This window comes from Micromys minutus (assembly GCF_963924665.1).
Source record: "Micromys minutus genome assembly, chromosome: 1".
NCBI lineage: Eukaryota > Metazoa > Chordata > Mammalia > Rodentia > Muridae > Micromys > Micromys minutus.
In genome coordinates, this window is record NC_137969.1 from 99,503,694 (window position 1) to 99,515,987 (window position 12,294).

The 12,294-nt window shown below is 51.3% G+C and overlaps 1 protein-coding gene across 2 annotated transcripts; it reads right to left on the minus strand.

Annotated features, from left to right (window-relative positions):
* Window positions 1-1,418: 1,418 nt before the first annotated feature.
* On the minus strand, window positions 1,419-11,948 carry FGFR4 (fibroblast growth factor receptor 4; the record flags this gene model as incomplete). Of its 2 annotated transcripts, none has more annotated exons than XM_080927055.1 (17): window positions 1,419-1,750; window positions 1,850-1,955; window positions 2,222-2,359; window positions 2,607-2,677; window positions 2,784-2,906; window positions 3,306-3,496; window positions 3,593-3,703; window positions 7,099-7,220; window positions 7,304-7,449; window positions 7,532-7,725; window positions 8,061-8,199; window positions 8,310-8,500; window positions 9,021-9,144; window positions 10,543-10,709; window positions 10,811-10,891; window positions 10,982-11,245; window positions 11,867-11,948. In XM_080927055.1, 17 exons carry the CDS (start codon window positions 11,946-11,948, stop codon window positions 1,601-1,603), a joined length of 2,400 nt encoding a protein of 799 aa, XP_080783181.1. In that variant the 3' UTR covers window positions 1,419-1,600. The 2 variants fall into 2 exon arrangements, with proteins under 2 accessions (XP_080783181.1, XP_080783180.1); XM_080927054.1 differs by having other exon boundaries at window positions 7,532-7,728.
* Between the last annotated feature and the right edge of the window lie 346 nt (window positions 11,949-12,294).

A 12,294-nucleotide genomic window follows, 5' to 3' on the forward strand; every position in this document is an offset into this window, starting at 1 on the left:
ACTGAATTTGGAAACATGTCTCGGTCAGAACGTTTGGTTATAATGTATGGTGTTCATACAGGAAGCCAATTATCTTATTTTTGTTTTCTTTTACCTATGTGTTTCTTTGCCTGCATGTATGTGTCTGTGTATCCAGTGCCCATGGAAATCAGAGGAGGATGTTGGCTGACTAGGAACTGGAATTACAAATAATATTGGTGCTGGGAATCAAACCCTGGGGGTGGGTTACAGGTGCTCTTAAGCAATGAGCCAACTCTTTGTCTCTATTCTTAAATTCTTACACTGGTCTCTGGAAGCCTAAATACATTTGCAGCCTCCACTCCCAGAGAGCTCGTGGGAACCAGGCAGCAGAAAGTCTGGGACCACTTTTGGCCTCTCCCTGCCTGCCCTAAGGTTCAGGGTTAGGAGCAGTTGACACTGCCAAGATGGAGCCCAGTAAGTTTCCAGGCTCAGAGCTCTGGGAAGCTGATCCCTTTGGGGTGGGGGCTGAGAACAGGGTTGTAACAGCCTCCAGGGAGGATCATGCAAGTGGGGACAGCTGCAGCTCAGCCAGGCGGCAACCAGCTGCTGCCTGGGAGACAGGCCAGGGCCAGGCAGGGCGGGCACGGCCCCCCGCAAGCCCTGAATCTGAGCTGGCAGATCCAGACCGTGGGAGCAGGCAGTGGCCGGAGGCTTGATTTCACATCTTCGTGCTGTGTTAACGGTCAGTTTGGTTAATGCTGAGCAGACGGGGGAGGGGACACCAGCTCCCTTGGGGACAGTTGTGGGCCAAACATGTCCGTGTGTAGAGGATACAGGGCCTGCCTTACAGATGGTGTGGTGTGGACTCATCTGCCCATGGTACTTACTTCACCACTGCAAACACAGGATGTATATCTGCTTCGGAGTGCGCTATAGCACAGCTGGAGGCAGAAGCCAGCGGAAGACACCCACCCCTCCCCCACCCCCTCCTATTGTCTGTGCCACCCAGACCGAACTCCCAACATGAAGAGTCTTCCCACCTTACGCCCTGCCACTCAGGGAAGACACCAGGCATGGGGAGATTTATTTCAAAAAAATAATTTATAAAATGCTGGTTCTTCTGTCTTTTCCCACAGGCTTCTCTGCTCTCAGGGACACCAGAGCTGATGCCCCTTTCACCAAGATGCTGGACACAAGCAATAGTGGGTGGGGGGGCCGGGGCGGTGAGGCCTGTGGGCTGGAGCAGTGAAGTCCCGAGGCCTCTAGGTTGTTTGGGGAGCTAGAAACATTTAGGACAAAAGCTTGGCAGTCAGGTCTGGTGAGCCCCTAGATAAAGACACGTGTCAAGGCCCTAATGCTTAGCTTCTCTGAGGATGAGTCCAAGGGCAAGGCCATGATCTTGAGAGTAGAATTGAACTCTGAGTTGAGAACATAAGGTTGGCATAGAAGGCCTGAACTATGAACCCTAGGACCAAGAATGGGCCTCCCTAAAACAGGGCCAGAGAGATCTGGGCCAGCAGGTCGTCTCAAGTCAAAAGGCCTGACACTGCCAACGTCAAATGCTGATGAATCAGGTTGGAGTTGAACTAGGAGGCCCACAGCCACAGGCCTACCAGCCCATACAACATTGTTCCCAAGCTCACGTCTTCTGTGCCTCAGGGAAAGGAAAGGGGTTTGGCTCAAGGGGTAAAGGGTCGTGGCTGAAAACCGAGTCACTGGAGGAGCAGGTGCTGCTGGCATCCCCACTGGAGGGAGAATAGGGTCCAAAGGTCAGGCGGAGGTCAAGGTACTGCAAGGAATAGAACTGGTCAGTTTCCAGCCTCTGGGTCAGGATGCTTCACGGTCATGGAAGTGGGCAGAGAGGGGATGGGGTGGGAATGGACAGTACCTCTTCAGAGACAGCCAGCAGGACCTTGTCCAGAGCTTCCACCAGCTGCTTAAAAGTAGGCCTCTGAGAGGGAGCTGCATGCCAACACTCCCTCATTAGCCCATACCTGGGGACAGAAGCTTATGTCTTAGGAGGGCAGGCCAAGTGAGGATTGTGGGCTCCCTGGGGTTGGGGCTGCGGGGAGGAAGCTGCACAGGATAAGCAGGGCAATTAAGTGGGGGAGTAGGAACATGGCCAGGCACCATGAGCCGTGGAGAGGAAGAGGAGGGACCGGAAGTGGAGACAGTACTGTTGTATGGCCAGGGCCAAAAGTTGACATCAGTCAGGACAGAGGATGGAGTCTGAATCCTGGGGCAAGGAGGGTGACCTTACAGCTCTGAGGGGCAGTTTGGGGGCCGCTCCATTCTGTGCCCCTCTCGTAGCAGGGAGAACAGCTCTTCCACCGGGATGCCAGGGTATGGGGAACCACCGAGGGTAAAGATTTCCCACAGCAGAATCCCGAAAGACCACCTGAAGGCAGAACTGCGGCTCAGCAGGGCTCGGCTTCCTTCTTCCCTCCCCTCCCTCCCGAAGCTTTGGTAAAGGCTATTTGCCATCATAATCCACCCTTGGGGATAGGGAGGGGCACTCCTTCCTTTTGGAGTATCACCGTAATTCCTAAGATCTAAAGACTTTGGCAAGTGCCTTGCCCTTTTAGAGGCGATAGATGACTTGAAGATAGCCCGCAGCCATCTTAGAACCCAGTTCCGGGACTCACACATCACTCTGGTGTGTGTACACTCGGTCAAACAACGCCTCAGGAGCCATCCACTTGACTGGCAAGCGTCCCTAGAGGAAGGAGGCGGGACGCGGTGTGAGTCGTACTGGATCTATCCCTTTTAGACTCGGCCTAGTCCCCGCCCCACTCCCAAGTATCTCCGCAGTGCCCCCTCACGTTGCTGGTTTTCTTATAGTAGTCGATGTGGTGGACACCACGGGCAAGCCCAAAGTCAGCGATCTTCATCACATCATCCTCGGTCACCAGCACATTTCGGGCAGCCAGGTCCCGATGGATGCACTGAGGACAGGGTAGGGAACTTAGGAGTATCAGTGAGGACACATGTCTGGGAGTTCATCGATTCACAGCAAGCCCAGGGGCCAGAGACACTCAGTCCCCAAAATGACGAGAAACGAAATGGGCAAGGGCCTTTGCTGAATCCCCAGAACCAGAAAGAGAAAAAGAAGCACGTTTGTTTAGAGCCCACGCCTGCGCCATGCTTGCCCTCGGGTGGAGAGGATGGGGACCTGCGGGGTTACAAATGGGGACATGCAGGGTTAGCTGCAAATGTATGGGGGCAATGGGTAGAGCCATGAACTGGGAGCAAGGGAGCCGCTGAGGACATTCAATGCCACCAGTAAGAAGGTGTGGAGGAGTTAGAGTGGTCCAGACCACAGCACAACTGTCATTTGTCCACACCTTCCGAGACTCCAGGTACTGCATGCCTCGGGCCACCTGGTAGGCACAGGAGACCAGGGCCGGGAAGGAGAGTGGTCCTTCACTGCTCCGAGGCCCATCAGGGCTGAGATCAGGGCCTGGGGGACGCCGGGCACGGAGGAATTCCCGAAGGTTTCCCTTGGCTGCATATTCCACAATCACATACAGGGGCCCTACAGAGGGAAGACATGGACCAGGGGATGGGAAGTCTGGCAAGACTGTGCCTTTGCGTCTCAACTGCGTATTTGTGATCCTGGCTCCGGCCCCACCTTCCTGAGTGCATACACCCAGCAGGTTGATTATGTTCTTGTGTCGTCCGATTAGCTTCATCACCTCCATCTCAGAGATCAGGTCTGCCAAATCCTTGTCAGAGGCATTGTCTGCAAAGCAATGGATGTGGGGGTGGGGTGGAGAGACTGAGGAATTTGCCCTCCAACTCCAGGAGAGCATCATGGGATGGGGTGGGGGTGGGGACTGTCAAGGAACTCTGGGCTGAAACCCTGCTGGCCTGTGTGCCTCAAAAAGAAGCCATTTCGAGCTAGGGATGTAGTTCAATTTGTAGAGTGTTTGCCTAGTATGAAGTCTGCGTTCTATCCTCACCACAGTATAAAACTAGGTGTGGTAAAGCCCACCACATCTAAGCCTAGCGTTGATGAATATGAGGTCAGCCTCGGCTACATGAAACAAAAACAAACAAACAAACAAACCCCAAACAGCGTCTGTGTGTGTGTGTGTGTGTGTGTGTATTGTGTGTGTGTGTGTGTGTGTGTGTAAAGAGGGATCAGGGAGCATGGAAGGATTTGGAGGGAGGAGAGAGTAGGGTGGAAATGCTGTAAATACATATTCATGTAAGAAACTCTCAAAAAAAGTAAGTGCTTTAAAAAGAATAATTCTGGGCTGGAGAGATGGCTCAGTGGTGAAGAACACCGACTGCTGTTCCAGAGGTCCAGAGTTCAATTCCCAGCAACTACATGGTGGCTCACAACCATCTGTAATGGGATCTGATGCCCTCTTCTGGTGTGTCTGAAGACAGTGACAGTGTTCTCACATACATAAAATAAATAAATAAACCTTAAATAAATAGATAAAAGGTTGAGCCAATTCTGCAAATAATAGTAATAATTCCTGGCCAAGAATAGTGGAGCACACCATTAATCTTCCATGAGTGTGAGATCAGCTTGGTCTACATATGGATCCAGAAAGACTATATATAGAGATCTTAACTAAAACCAAACAAACACTTATTTATGTAAGATAGAGTTTCTGTGTAGCCCTGGCTGTCCCAGAACTAGTTCTGTAGTCCAAGCTGGCCTTGAACTCAGATCTGCCTGCTTTGAATCCCTCCTAGTTGCTGGGATTAAAGGTGTGTACCGCTATGGTTGGCTTAAATACTTGCTTTGATGGTTTGGGGAGATCCCCAGCATGCACATAAGAAATTGGGTGGAGCAGTGCTGCAGCTGTAGCCCTAACACTCAGGGCACAGGGTGGAGGAGGGGAGCTCAATGTGCAGCTATCGTAGCTGAGACAGCAAAGCCCAGGTTCAGCAAAATGTCTCAAAAACTAAGCCGGTAAGAGTCAGAGGAGGCACCTGATGTAGCACACCTACACCTATGTGTACACACATATTCCTACACCCACATACACACACATATCTACACCTATACATGCACATACATATGCCTATACATGCACATACACCCACACTTATACATGCACATATATCTAAGCCTATATATGCACATGCACCTACACCTATATCCACACACACATATACCTACACCTATGCCTATATCCACACCCACATACACCTGGCACCCACACCCACAGTCTCACAACCTCTCCGAACCTTAGACTTGTCTTATCTCTGAAGACTGTCAAAAACCTGACTGTCCCAGGAGCAGGTCCAGGGGACAGAAGAGAGACAGAAGCTCCAGACAGGAAGGAAGCTGTGCTAACTGGTCCCTGGGTAACAGTTTCTAGAGGCAGGAAGTACCCTGAGGTCTTGTTATGTATTAAGGAAGGAGACTTCCATGACTTCTCTAGGGTAGACTGGGCTGAGGACCAGGGAATAGGCTCCCAGGGCTGACCTACTGCGGCCTTGGGACAAAGGCATAGCTCTTATCCTAGCTGTTCATCAACATGGAGAAGCCTGTTTCACAATCACTGTCTCCAGACAGTGCCAGCTGGCTCCAGCTGTGCAGAGTGGAGGGAGAGAGGAAAGGAGGGAGGGAGGGAAGAATGCAGCAGCTAGGGGATGGCAGCAACAGGTTTTAATGGGGGCCAGCAAGACACCCAGGACCCAAGGGTATATATACTGTTGAACATCAAGAGACTGAGTAAGCATGGCATGATGATATGATTTACACAGAACAAAACAACAACTAATAAACACATAGAAGAAAACAGAAAACGTAAAGGAGCCAGCAAGATGGCGTTGCACACAAACCTGAGACAGCGAGACTATGATCCCTGAAACTGACTCCTATAAGTTGTTCTCTGACCATTACATGCACAGGCTTTGATATGTGCTCACGCTTAACACACATATTACACACACAACACAATAATCGCCCTAAATCCCAGCAGGGGGAGGCAGAGGCAAGCAGATCCCTGTAGATTCAAGTCCAGCCTGGTCTATAAGTTCCAGGCCAGCCAGGGCTGTATAATGAGACCCTGTCTGAAAACGTAATGAACTCCATCTGAATTACCTCACTTTACCATCCTAAGACGATTGTCTTAGTCTCCCAAGTACCCAAGATGATAGATAGGCTTGTGCCACCAGACCCAGCTTGCACCTGGGACCTCTTATTTTTAAGATTTTTATTTGTATGTGAGTGGGGTGTGTGTGTGTGTGTGTGCGTGTGTGCATGCATGCATGTGCCTTCAGAGGTCAGAAGAGATGTCAGAATCCCTGGGACTGGAGTTACAGGTGGTTTTGGGTTGCCAGATGTGTGTGCTGGGAATTGAACTTGGGTTCTCTGCATCGAGCACTCTTAATTGCTAAGCCATCTCTTCAGCCCTGAGACCGGGATAGTTTTATACTAAGGGCACAGAGTAAGAACAGGAGGAATATGTACTGAAGGTGTATTATTTAGTGGGATTGATGGGGATAAGGCTTGAAACATGTGAGGATGATAAAGAGATGTGAGCTCAGAGCTAACGGGGAATATTAAGCTCCAATCACCATAAGTCTCACAGGGATCATCACCTAGTGGCTAAACGTTACTGAGCTACTTATGTATGATTTCAGCACTTGGGAGCCTGATGGAGGAGGGTCCCTGTGAGTTCCAGGCAGGGTTAGATTACAGAGTGACCTCTAGGTCAGCCTCAAAACGAAACAAAACCATCCCAGCCGGGCATGGTGGTGCATGCCTTTAATTCCAGCACTTGGGAGGCAGGGCTGGTCTAGTCTACAGAGTGGTCCTAGGACAGCCAGGTTATACAGAGAAACCCTGTCTCAAAAAAAACCAACCCCCCAAACAAACAAAAAAGAAAGAATGAAAGAAAAAAAAAAAAAAAAAACCTAGTTCCACACCCTACACCAAAAATTTACTAAGGCACCATGTATTAGAAATATCTTTGAACTTCCCCTTGAGAGGTAAGGGGTGTGGAGGCACAAGCGGTAACTGAGGGTTAGAAATCACTTGCCAGGGCCAGCAGCAGGGTTAGGCTTCAGGCCCAAGGGTGGAAAACGTGAGGGCTTTTGTCATGCACAGGCAGCCCGTGTAGCCCCTTGAGTGGTCCCAGCACACCCTTCCCAGGTTGCCACGTATACCTTTCAGCATCTTTACAGCCACGGTGCTGGTTTGGTCAGGCCGAGAGGGATCCATGCCAAAGGCTTCTGCACGAACCACTTGCCCAAAGCAGCCCTCACCGAGGGGCTTTCCGAGCACCAGCCTGGAGACCAAGAAGGCCCATGCCTCAGATCTGTGGGTACCACTCCTGAGCTGGCACCCCCATTCTCAGCCTGCTCAGTGTACCTGTCCCGGGGGAATTCCCAAAGTGGGTCGAGAGGTAGGTCTAGACTCACAAGGCCCGTGAGCAAGGGCGGGCCACTGGAGGAGAGTCGGACACCTCGCACCAGGGACAAGCTTGATTTGCCAGAGGATCTCGACTCCAAAGAGAACTGCAAAGTGGGAGATTTGTTCTGCCTGCTGGGGTCAGGCTGAAAGCCACACATAGTGGGTTCTGGGGAACAGACACAGTACCTGTCGGGCCAAAGGGAAACGGGACAGCTTTTGTACAGTGACAGGCTGTCGAGAGTGGTGACCGTGGATTGCCTGTCGGTGATATACCCCGGCCAGCAGCAGGAGCAAAACCAAAGCCAGTGAGCCAGATACATATAGGATGGTATCAGTATATCTGGCCTCGGATGTTGCTGTTGTCCACGTGAGGTCTTCCTCTGCTTGTTAGATGAACATAGACAGAGAAAATGAGCAGCCAGTGGTCAGATTGACCAGCCCTTCCCCTCAGCTTAGGTCCCTATAGTTACTAACACATCTAGGGACACCCACTGAAAAAGTCACAGTTATGCATAGTCTTATATCCCCAAGGGTCACATGGACAGTCAGGTAAAATCAGATGCATATCCCTGCTGAATTCAGGAGTGAGAGCATTCACAGTCCCAACAAAACAAATACTATACTCCCACAGGCCAAGGAAACTGCCTACCTAACAGGTCACAATGGACCAGAGAGGAGTCCTGTAGCCTCCCCCAAGAACCTCCCAGGCCCTCACCTGGTAACACAGTGAGCCAGGCTGACTGGTAGGAGAGGCCAATGGAGTTGCCGGCCAGGCAAGTGTACTCTCCTGCATCCTCAGCCGACACATTCCTCAGATACAAGACCTCCACCTCTGAGCTATTGATGTCTGTTGTCTGAAGCAGTGGACACACTAGGTCACAGGAGGCTCTGGGCCACACTGCAGCCAGGAGGGTAGCTGGGTACCATCCCCCACTAATGGAAAGAGAACCAGCAGGAACCACACCTTCAGGACTTGTACGTAGGGGAAGCCATCAGCGCCAAAACTGCTGCCGTTGATAACGATGTGCTTCAGCCACTGGATGTGGGGCTGGGCATCGCTGTACACCTTGCAGAACAGCTCCACATCGCTGCCAACCACAGCTGTGGTGTTGGCTGGGAGCCCCGCCTGCAGGATGGGCCGGTGCGGGGACCGCTCTGGGGACCAGGCCAGGCCGTCAACCCTGACCAGTGGTACCCATGAAATCACCCCATCTACCTGCCCCCAGATGCCCTCCTAGTTCAGATGAAGGACCTTCTGGATATACAGCTCAGATCTTGTTTGCCTTCTGTTTATCTTCCTTTAACTTTTTATGGCTTTACTGTCTTTGGGTCTAGGGCAGCTTCTCAGACTCACATTCAAAATGTCCTGCCCCTCCATAAATGCTGCACCCATGGCAAATGCTGGCCCACAAACGTCCTACAGTCTTAAGAACTGAATTTACTCTGTATCATCTGCCTGAATGCTCTTCTCCCATTCCCTTAGGCGGACTTCTTCTCCTTCAGCCACGCCCACCCCCTTGGTTCCTCCGGACCCTTGCTTGGGGCTGTTCCGCTGATCTGAAACTGTCTCTATCTAGTTTCCAACACAAGATTAGATGAGATACCCACCCTAGGGGCAGGACGGAGCGGAGATAAACTAGGTTCTCTGTCCTACCCCCCAAGCCCGCCCACTCACCCAGCACATCCAGCAGATAGCTGTAGCGAATGCTACCCAGAGTGTTCTCCACAAGGCAGGTGTATGTGCCGCGGTCTGAGGGCACCACACTTTCCATCACCAGGCTCCAGTGTTGGTGGCGCAGCTGGAAGCAGGCAGAGGTAGAGGGAGTGTCCACAGGGGACCCGGGAAAGCCGAGACAGGAGGAGGACAGAGTCTGCCTATGGGGCTCTTCTCAATCTTCCTAGCTCCTGAGAGGATCAGGCCAAGGCCAGAGATCTCTGAGAAAAAGAGGCTATAAGAAGTGTCTTAATGGGGCTGGAGGAGGAGGAGGTGGTGGTGTCTGAAGGCCAGGCATAGTGGTGCACACCTTGAATCCTAACACTAGGAAGCCATCCAAAGGCAGGAGGAGGATATGAATTTAAGACCAGCCTGGTCTACAGATGGAGTTCCTAGCCACTCAACACTACATAGTGAGATCTTGTCTCAAAAGAACAAGTAAAACAAACACTACAACCCTCCCCCCAAAAAAAATAAAACCTCAAAATAAAAACAACGTCTGAGCCATGGTCTGAGTCTTTCAAGTTTAGTTACACCCTACCCAGGAGTGCTCCCTTGTACTAGTCTTTGCTGGTTCTGAGTCTCAGTTTCCTCCTTACAGCAAGCTAAAACCTACTGCTCAGTGTTTCTTCCCACCTTAAAGGAGATACTACCCAAGAGGCTGGGGTTGGAGATAGCCTGTACTCTATAATAACACCCTGTCTCAAAATCCAGCATCATCGGAGCTGGAGAGATGGTTCAGTGGTTAAGAGCACTGACTGCTCTTCCAGAGGTCCTGAGTTCAATTCCTAACAACCACATGGTGGCTCACAACCCTCTGTAATGGGATCTGATGCCCTCTTCTGGTGTGTCTGAAGACAGCAACTCACATATATAAAATAAATACATCTTAAACAACAACAACAATCAGCATCCTCACCCCAGGTGAGGTGACCCAAGCTTTTCATCCAAGTACCTGGAAGCCAAATGCAGGCTAGCTCTTTGTGAGTTTAAGGCCAGCCTAGTCTACATCTCAAAAACACAAAACAAAACAAAACAAACAACAAACAAACAAACAAACAAACAAAACAAAAAAACCAAAACCAGTTCCAGCCCATTAGGGCTAGAGAGATGCTCAGTGATTAACATCGCCTGCTGCTCTTCTGGAGGAGCTGAGCTTGCTTCCTGGCTACCTGCACTAGGCAGCTCACAATTGCCTGTGTAATTCTAGCTTGCAGGGATCTGGTGCCCTTTCTCTGTAGGCACACATAGACACATAAATAAAAACAATTAAAATAATCCTTTAGTGTCCCTTGGCTGCAAACATCATCACCAACAATGAAAACCCCAACCCGAACATAATAGCAGTTTGTTTCCGCTGAGGCTGAGAGCTTGCATTTTGTGATTGGGAACCTGAGTCAGAGCTCCAGAATGACTTTCCTCATTCTCTATGGACCTACACGAGAAGCTAGAGAGAGGATGAACTTGGAAAGTGGAGACTCACCCGAATGCCTCCAATCCGATTCTCCCCACGGAAGTCCTGCCCATCCTTGAGCCAGTGGATAGTGGGCATGGGGTTCCCTGCAGCTGGACAGCGGAATTTGACAGTGTTCCCAGCAGGCACTGCATGCAGTTTCTTCTCCATGCGTTGGGGGTGTGTCCAGTAGGGTGCTAGAGGGAAAAGAAAGAGTAATTAGGACCCTCAGGTCACCTTGGCTCCCATACCCAGTGACCAGATGGGTGGTGAAGAGTCCTTGGGAGAAGGCACCAACCTTGCTGTATGTAGACATGCTCACTCGAGGAACTGCTGAGTGTCTTGGGGTCCTCATCATTATTGACAGAGATTAAGGAGTCTATTCATAGACAAAAGAAAGCAGCTGAAATCCAAGAGAAGAGGGGTTTTTCTCCCAAGGGACCCTTAAGCCCCTGCCAGCCCCTCTTACCATCCATAATCAAAGTAAGATTGTGTACAACAGTCATGGAGCCACGTGCCAGGCAGAAGTATCTACCAGCATCCTCAGGAAGGAAGCTGGCAATCTCCAGGCGGCCTCTCCAACCCCGTACTCGCCCAACAGATGCTAGGCGGCTGCCCTCTTTGTACCAATGACGACCACGCTCAGTACGGCCACAGCACAGCCTCACAGGCTGCCCCAGGGCCACAGTCAACACCTGCTCTTGCTGCTCCAGGATTGGGGCTAGGCAGGGCTCTGGGGGCAGATGGCAGAAGTCATTGATACCTATAGCTCCATCTGAGGCTAGCCCTCCACCCCGAGTACAGAGCATGCTACATACATGGGACACAAAGATCCTGTAATACATGCCGTCCCCACACACATAGCAACATGCTACAAATGCTTTGCATAGGGCCAATGCCACACTTTTTCTGGGAGTTGTCTCTCACACACACACTTTGCATACATGCTAGACATGCTACTACCCCAAATATACACACACACACAAGGCGCATGCTACAGGTGCCACATATGGGACACATGCCACACCTCTGAGGCACACTGTACTCAAACATACATCACACATGCTGCTTGCACCTCCCAACCCACACACGCAGTGCAACCACACACAGCCAAGGAGCTCACCACTGGCTCTGCAGCCTAGCCCAGGCTCTGTGCCCTGTAAGGCTAATCCTCTCTTGTAGACAGACAGATAGGAGTGTGCTTACTGGGAGACAGTGAATCGCAACGCCCTGCCTTGCTGCCTCCTTCTTGGGGCCAGGGCCAGGATCCTCTCCAGCTTGGCTCAGCCAGAAGCCCCTTTCTGGTGCCTGTCCCTGACAACCCTGCCACCCTCTCCCACCTTAGAGGCCATACCCTGCTCCATTTCCTCAGAGGCCTCAAGGGACAAGGCTGGTGTCCCCTGAAAGATGCTCAGTAGGGCCAACAGCAGCCACATTTCCTTCCAGCTGTTCTCAGGACACGGGCCAGACTTCCCACTGACCACCTGCCTAAAAGAGAGGTTGGGGGGAAAGAAGAGCTCGGGTCACATTCTTTGTTTTGCAGATGAAGACCCAGAGACAGGAAGCAGTCAGCTCATCCAAACCCCACAAGGCAGTAGTGGGGGCAGAGGCTGGAGCCAACACTGCTCAGCAGAGCCCCAGCCTCTCCACAGGAGGTTCTGCAGGGCGTGTGCTGACTTCCTGCTGTCCTGGGTCCTACTGTGACCTGGCATGCCTTCACAGAGAGAGCAGTTTCAGAATCCTTTTCTTGGAAGGAAGCAGAGATGGTGACTTATCCTTTGC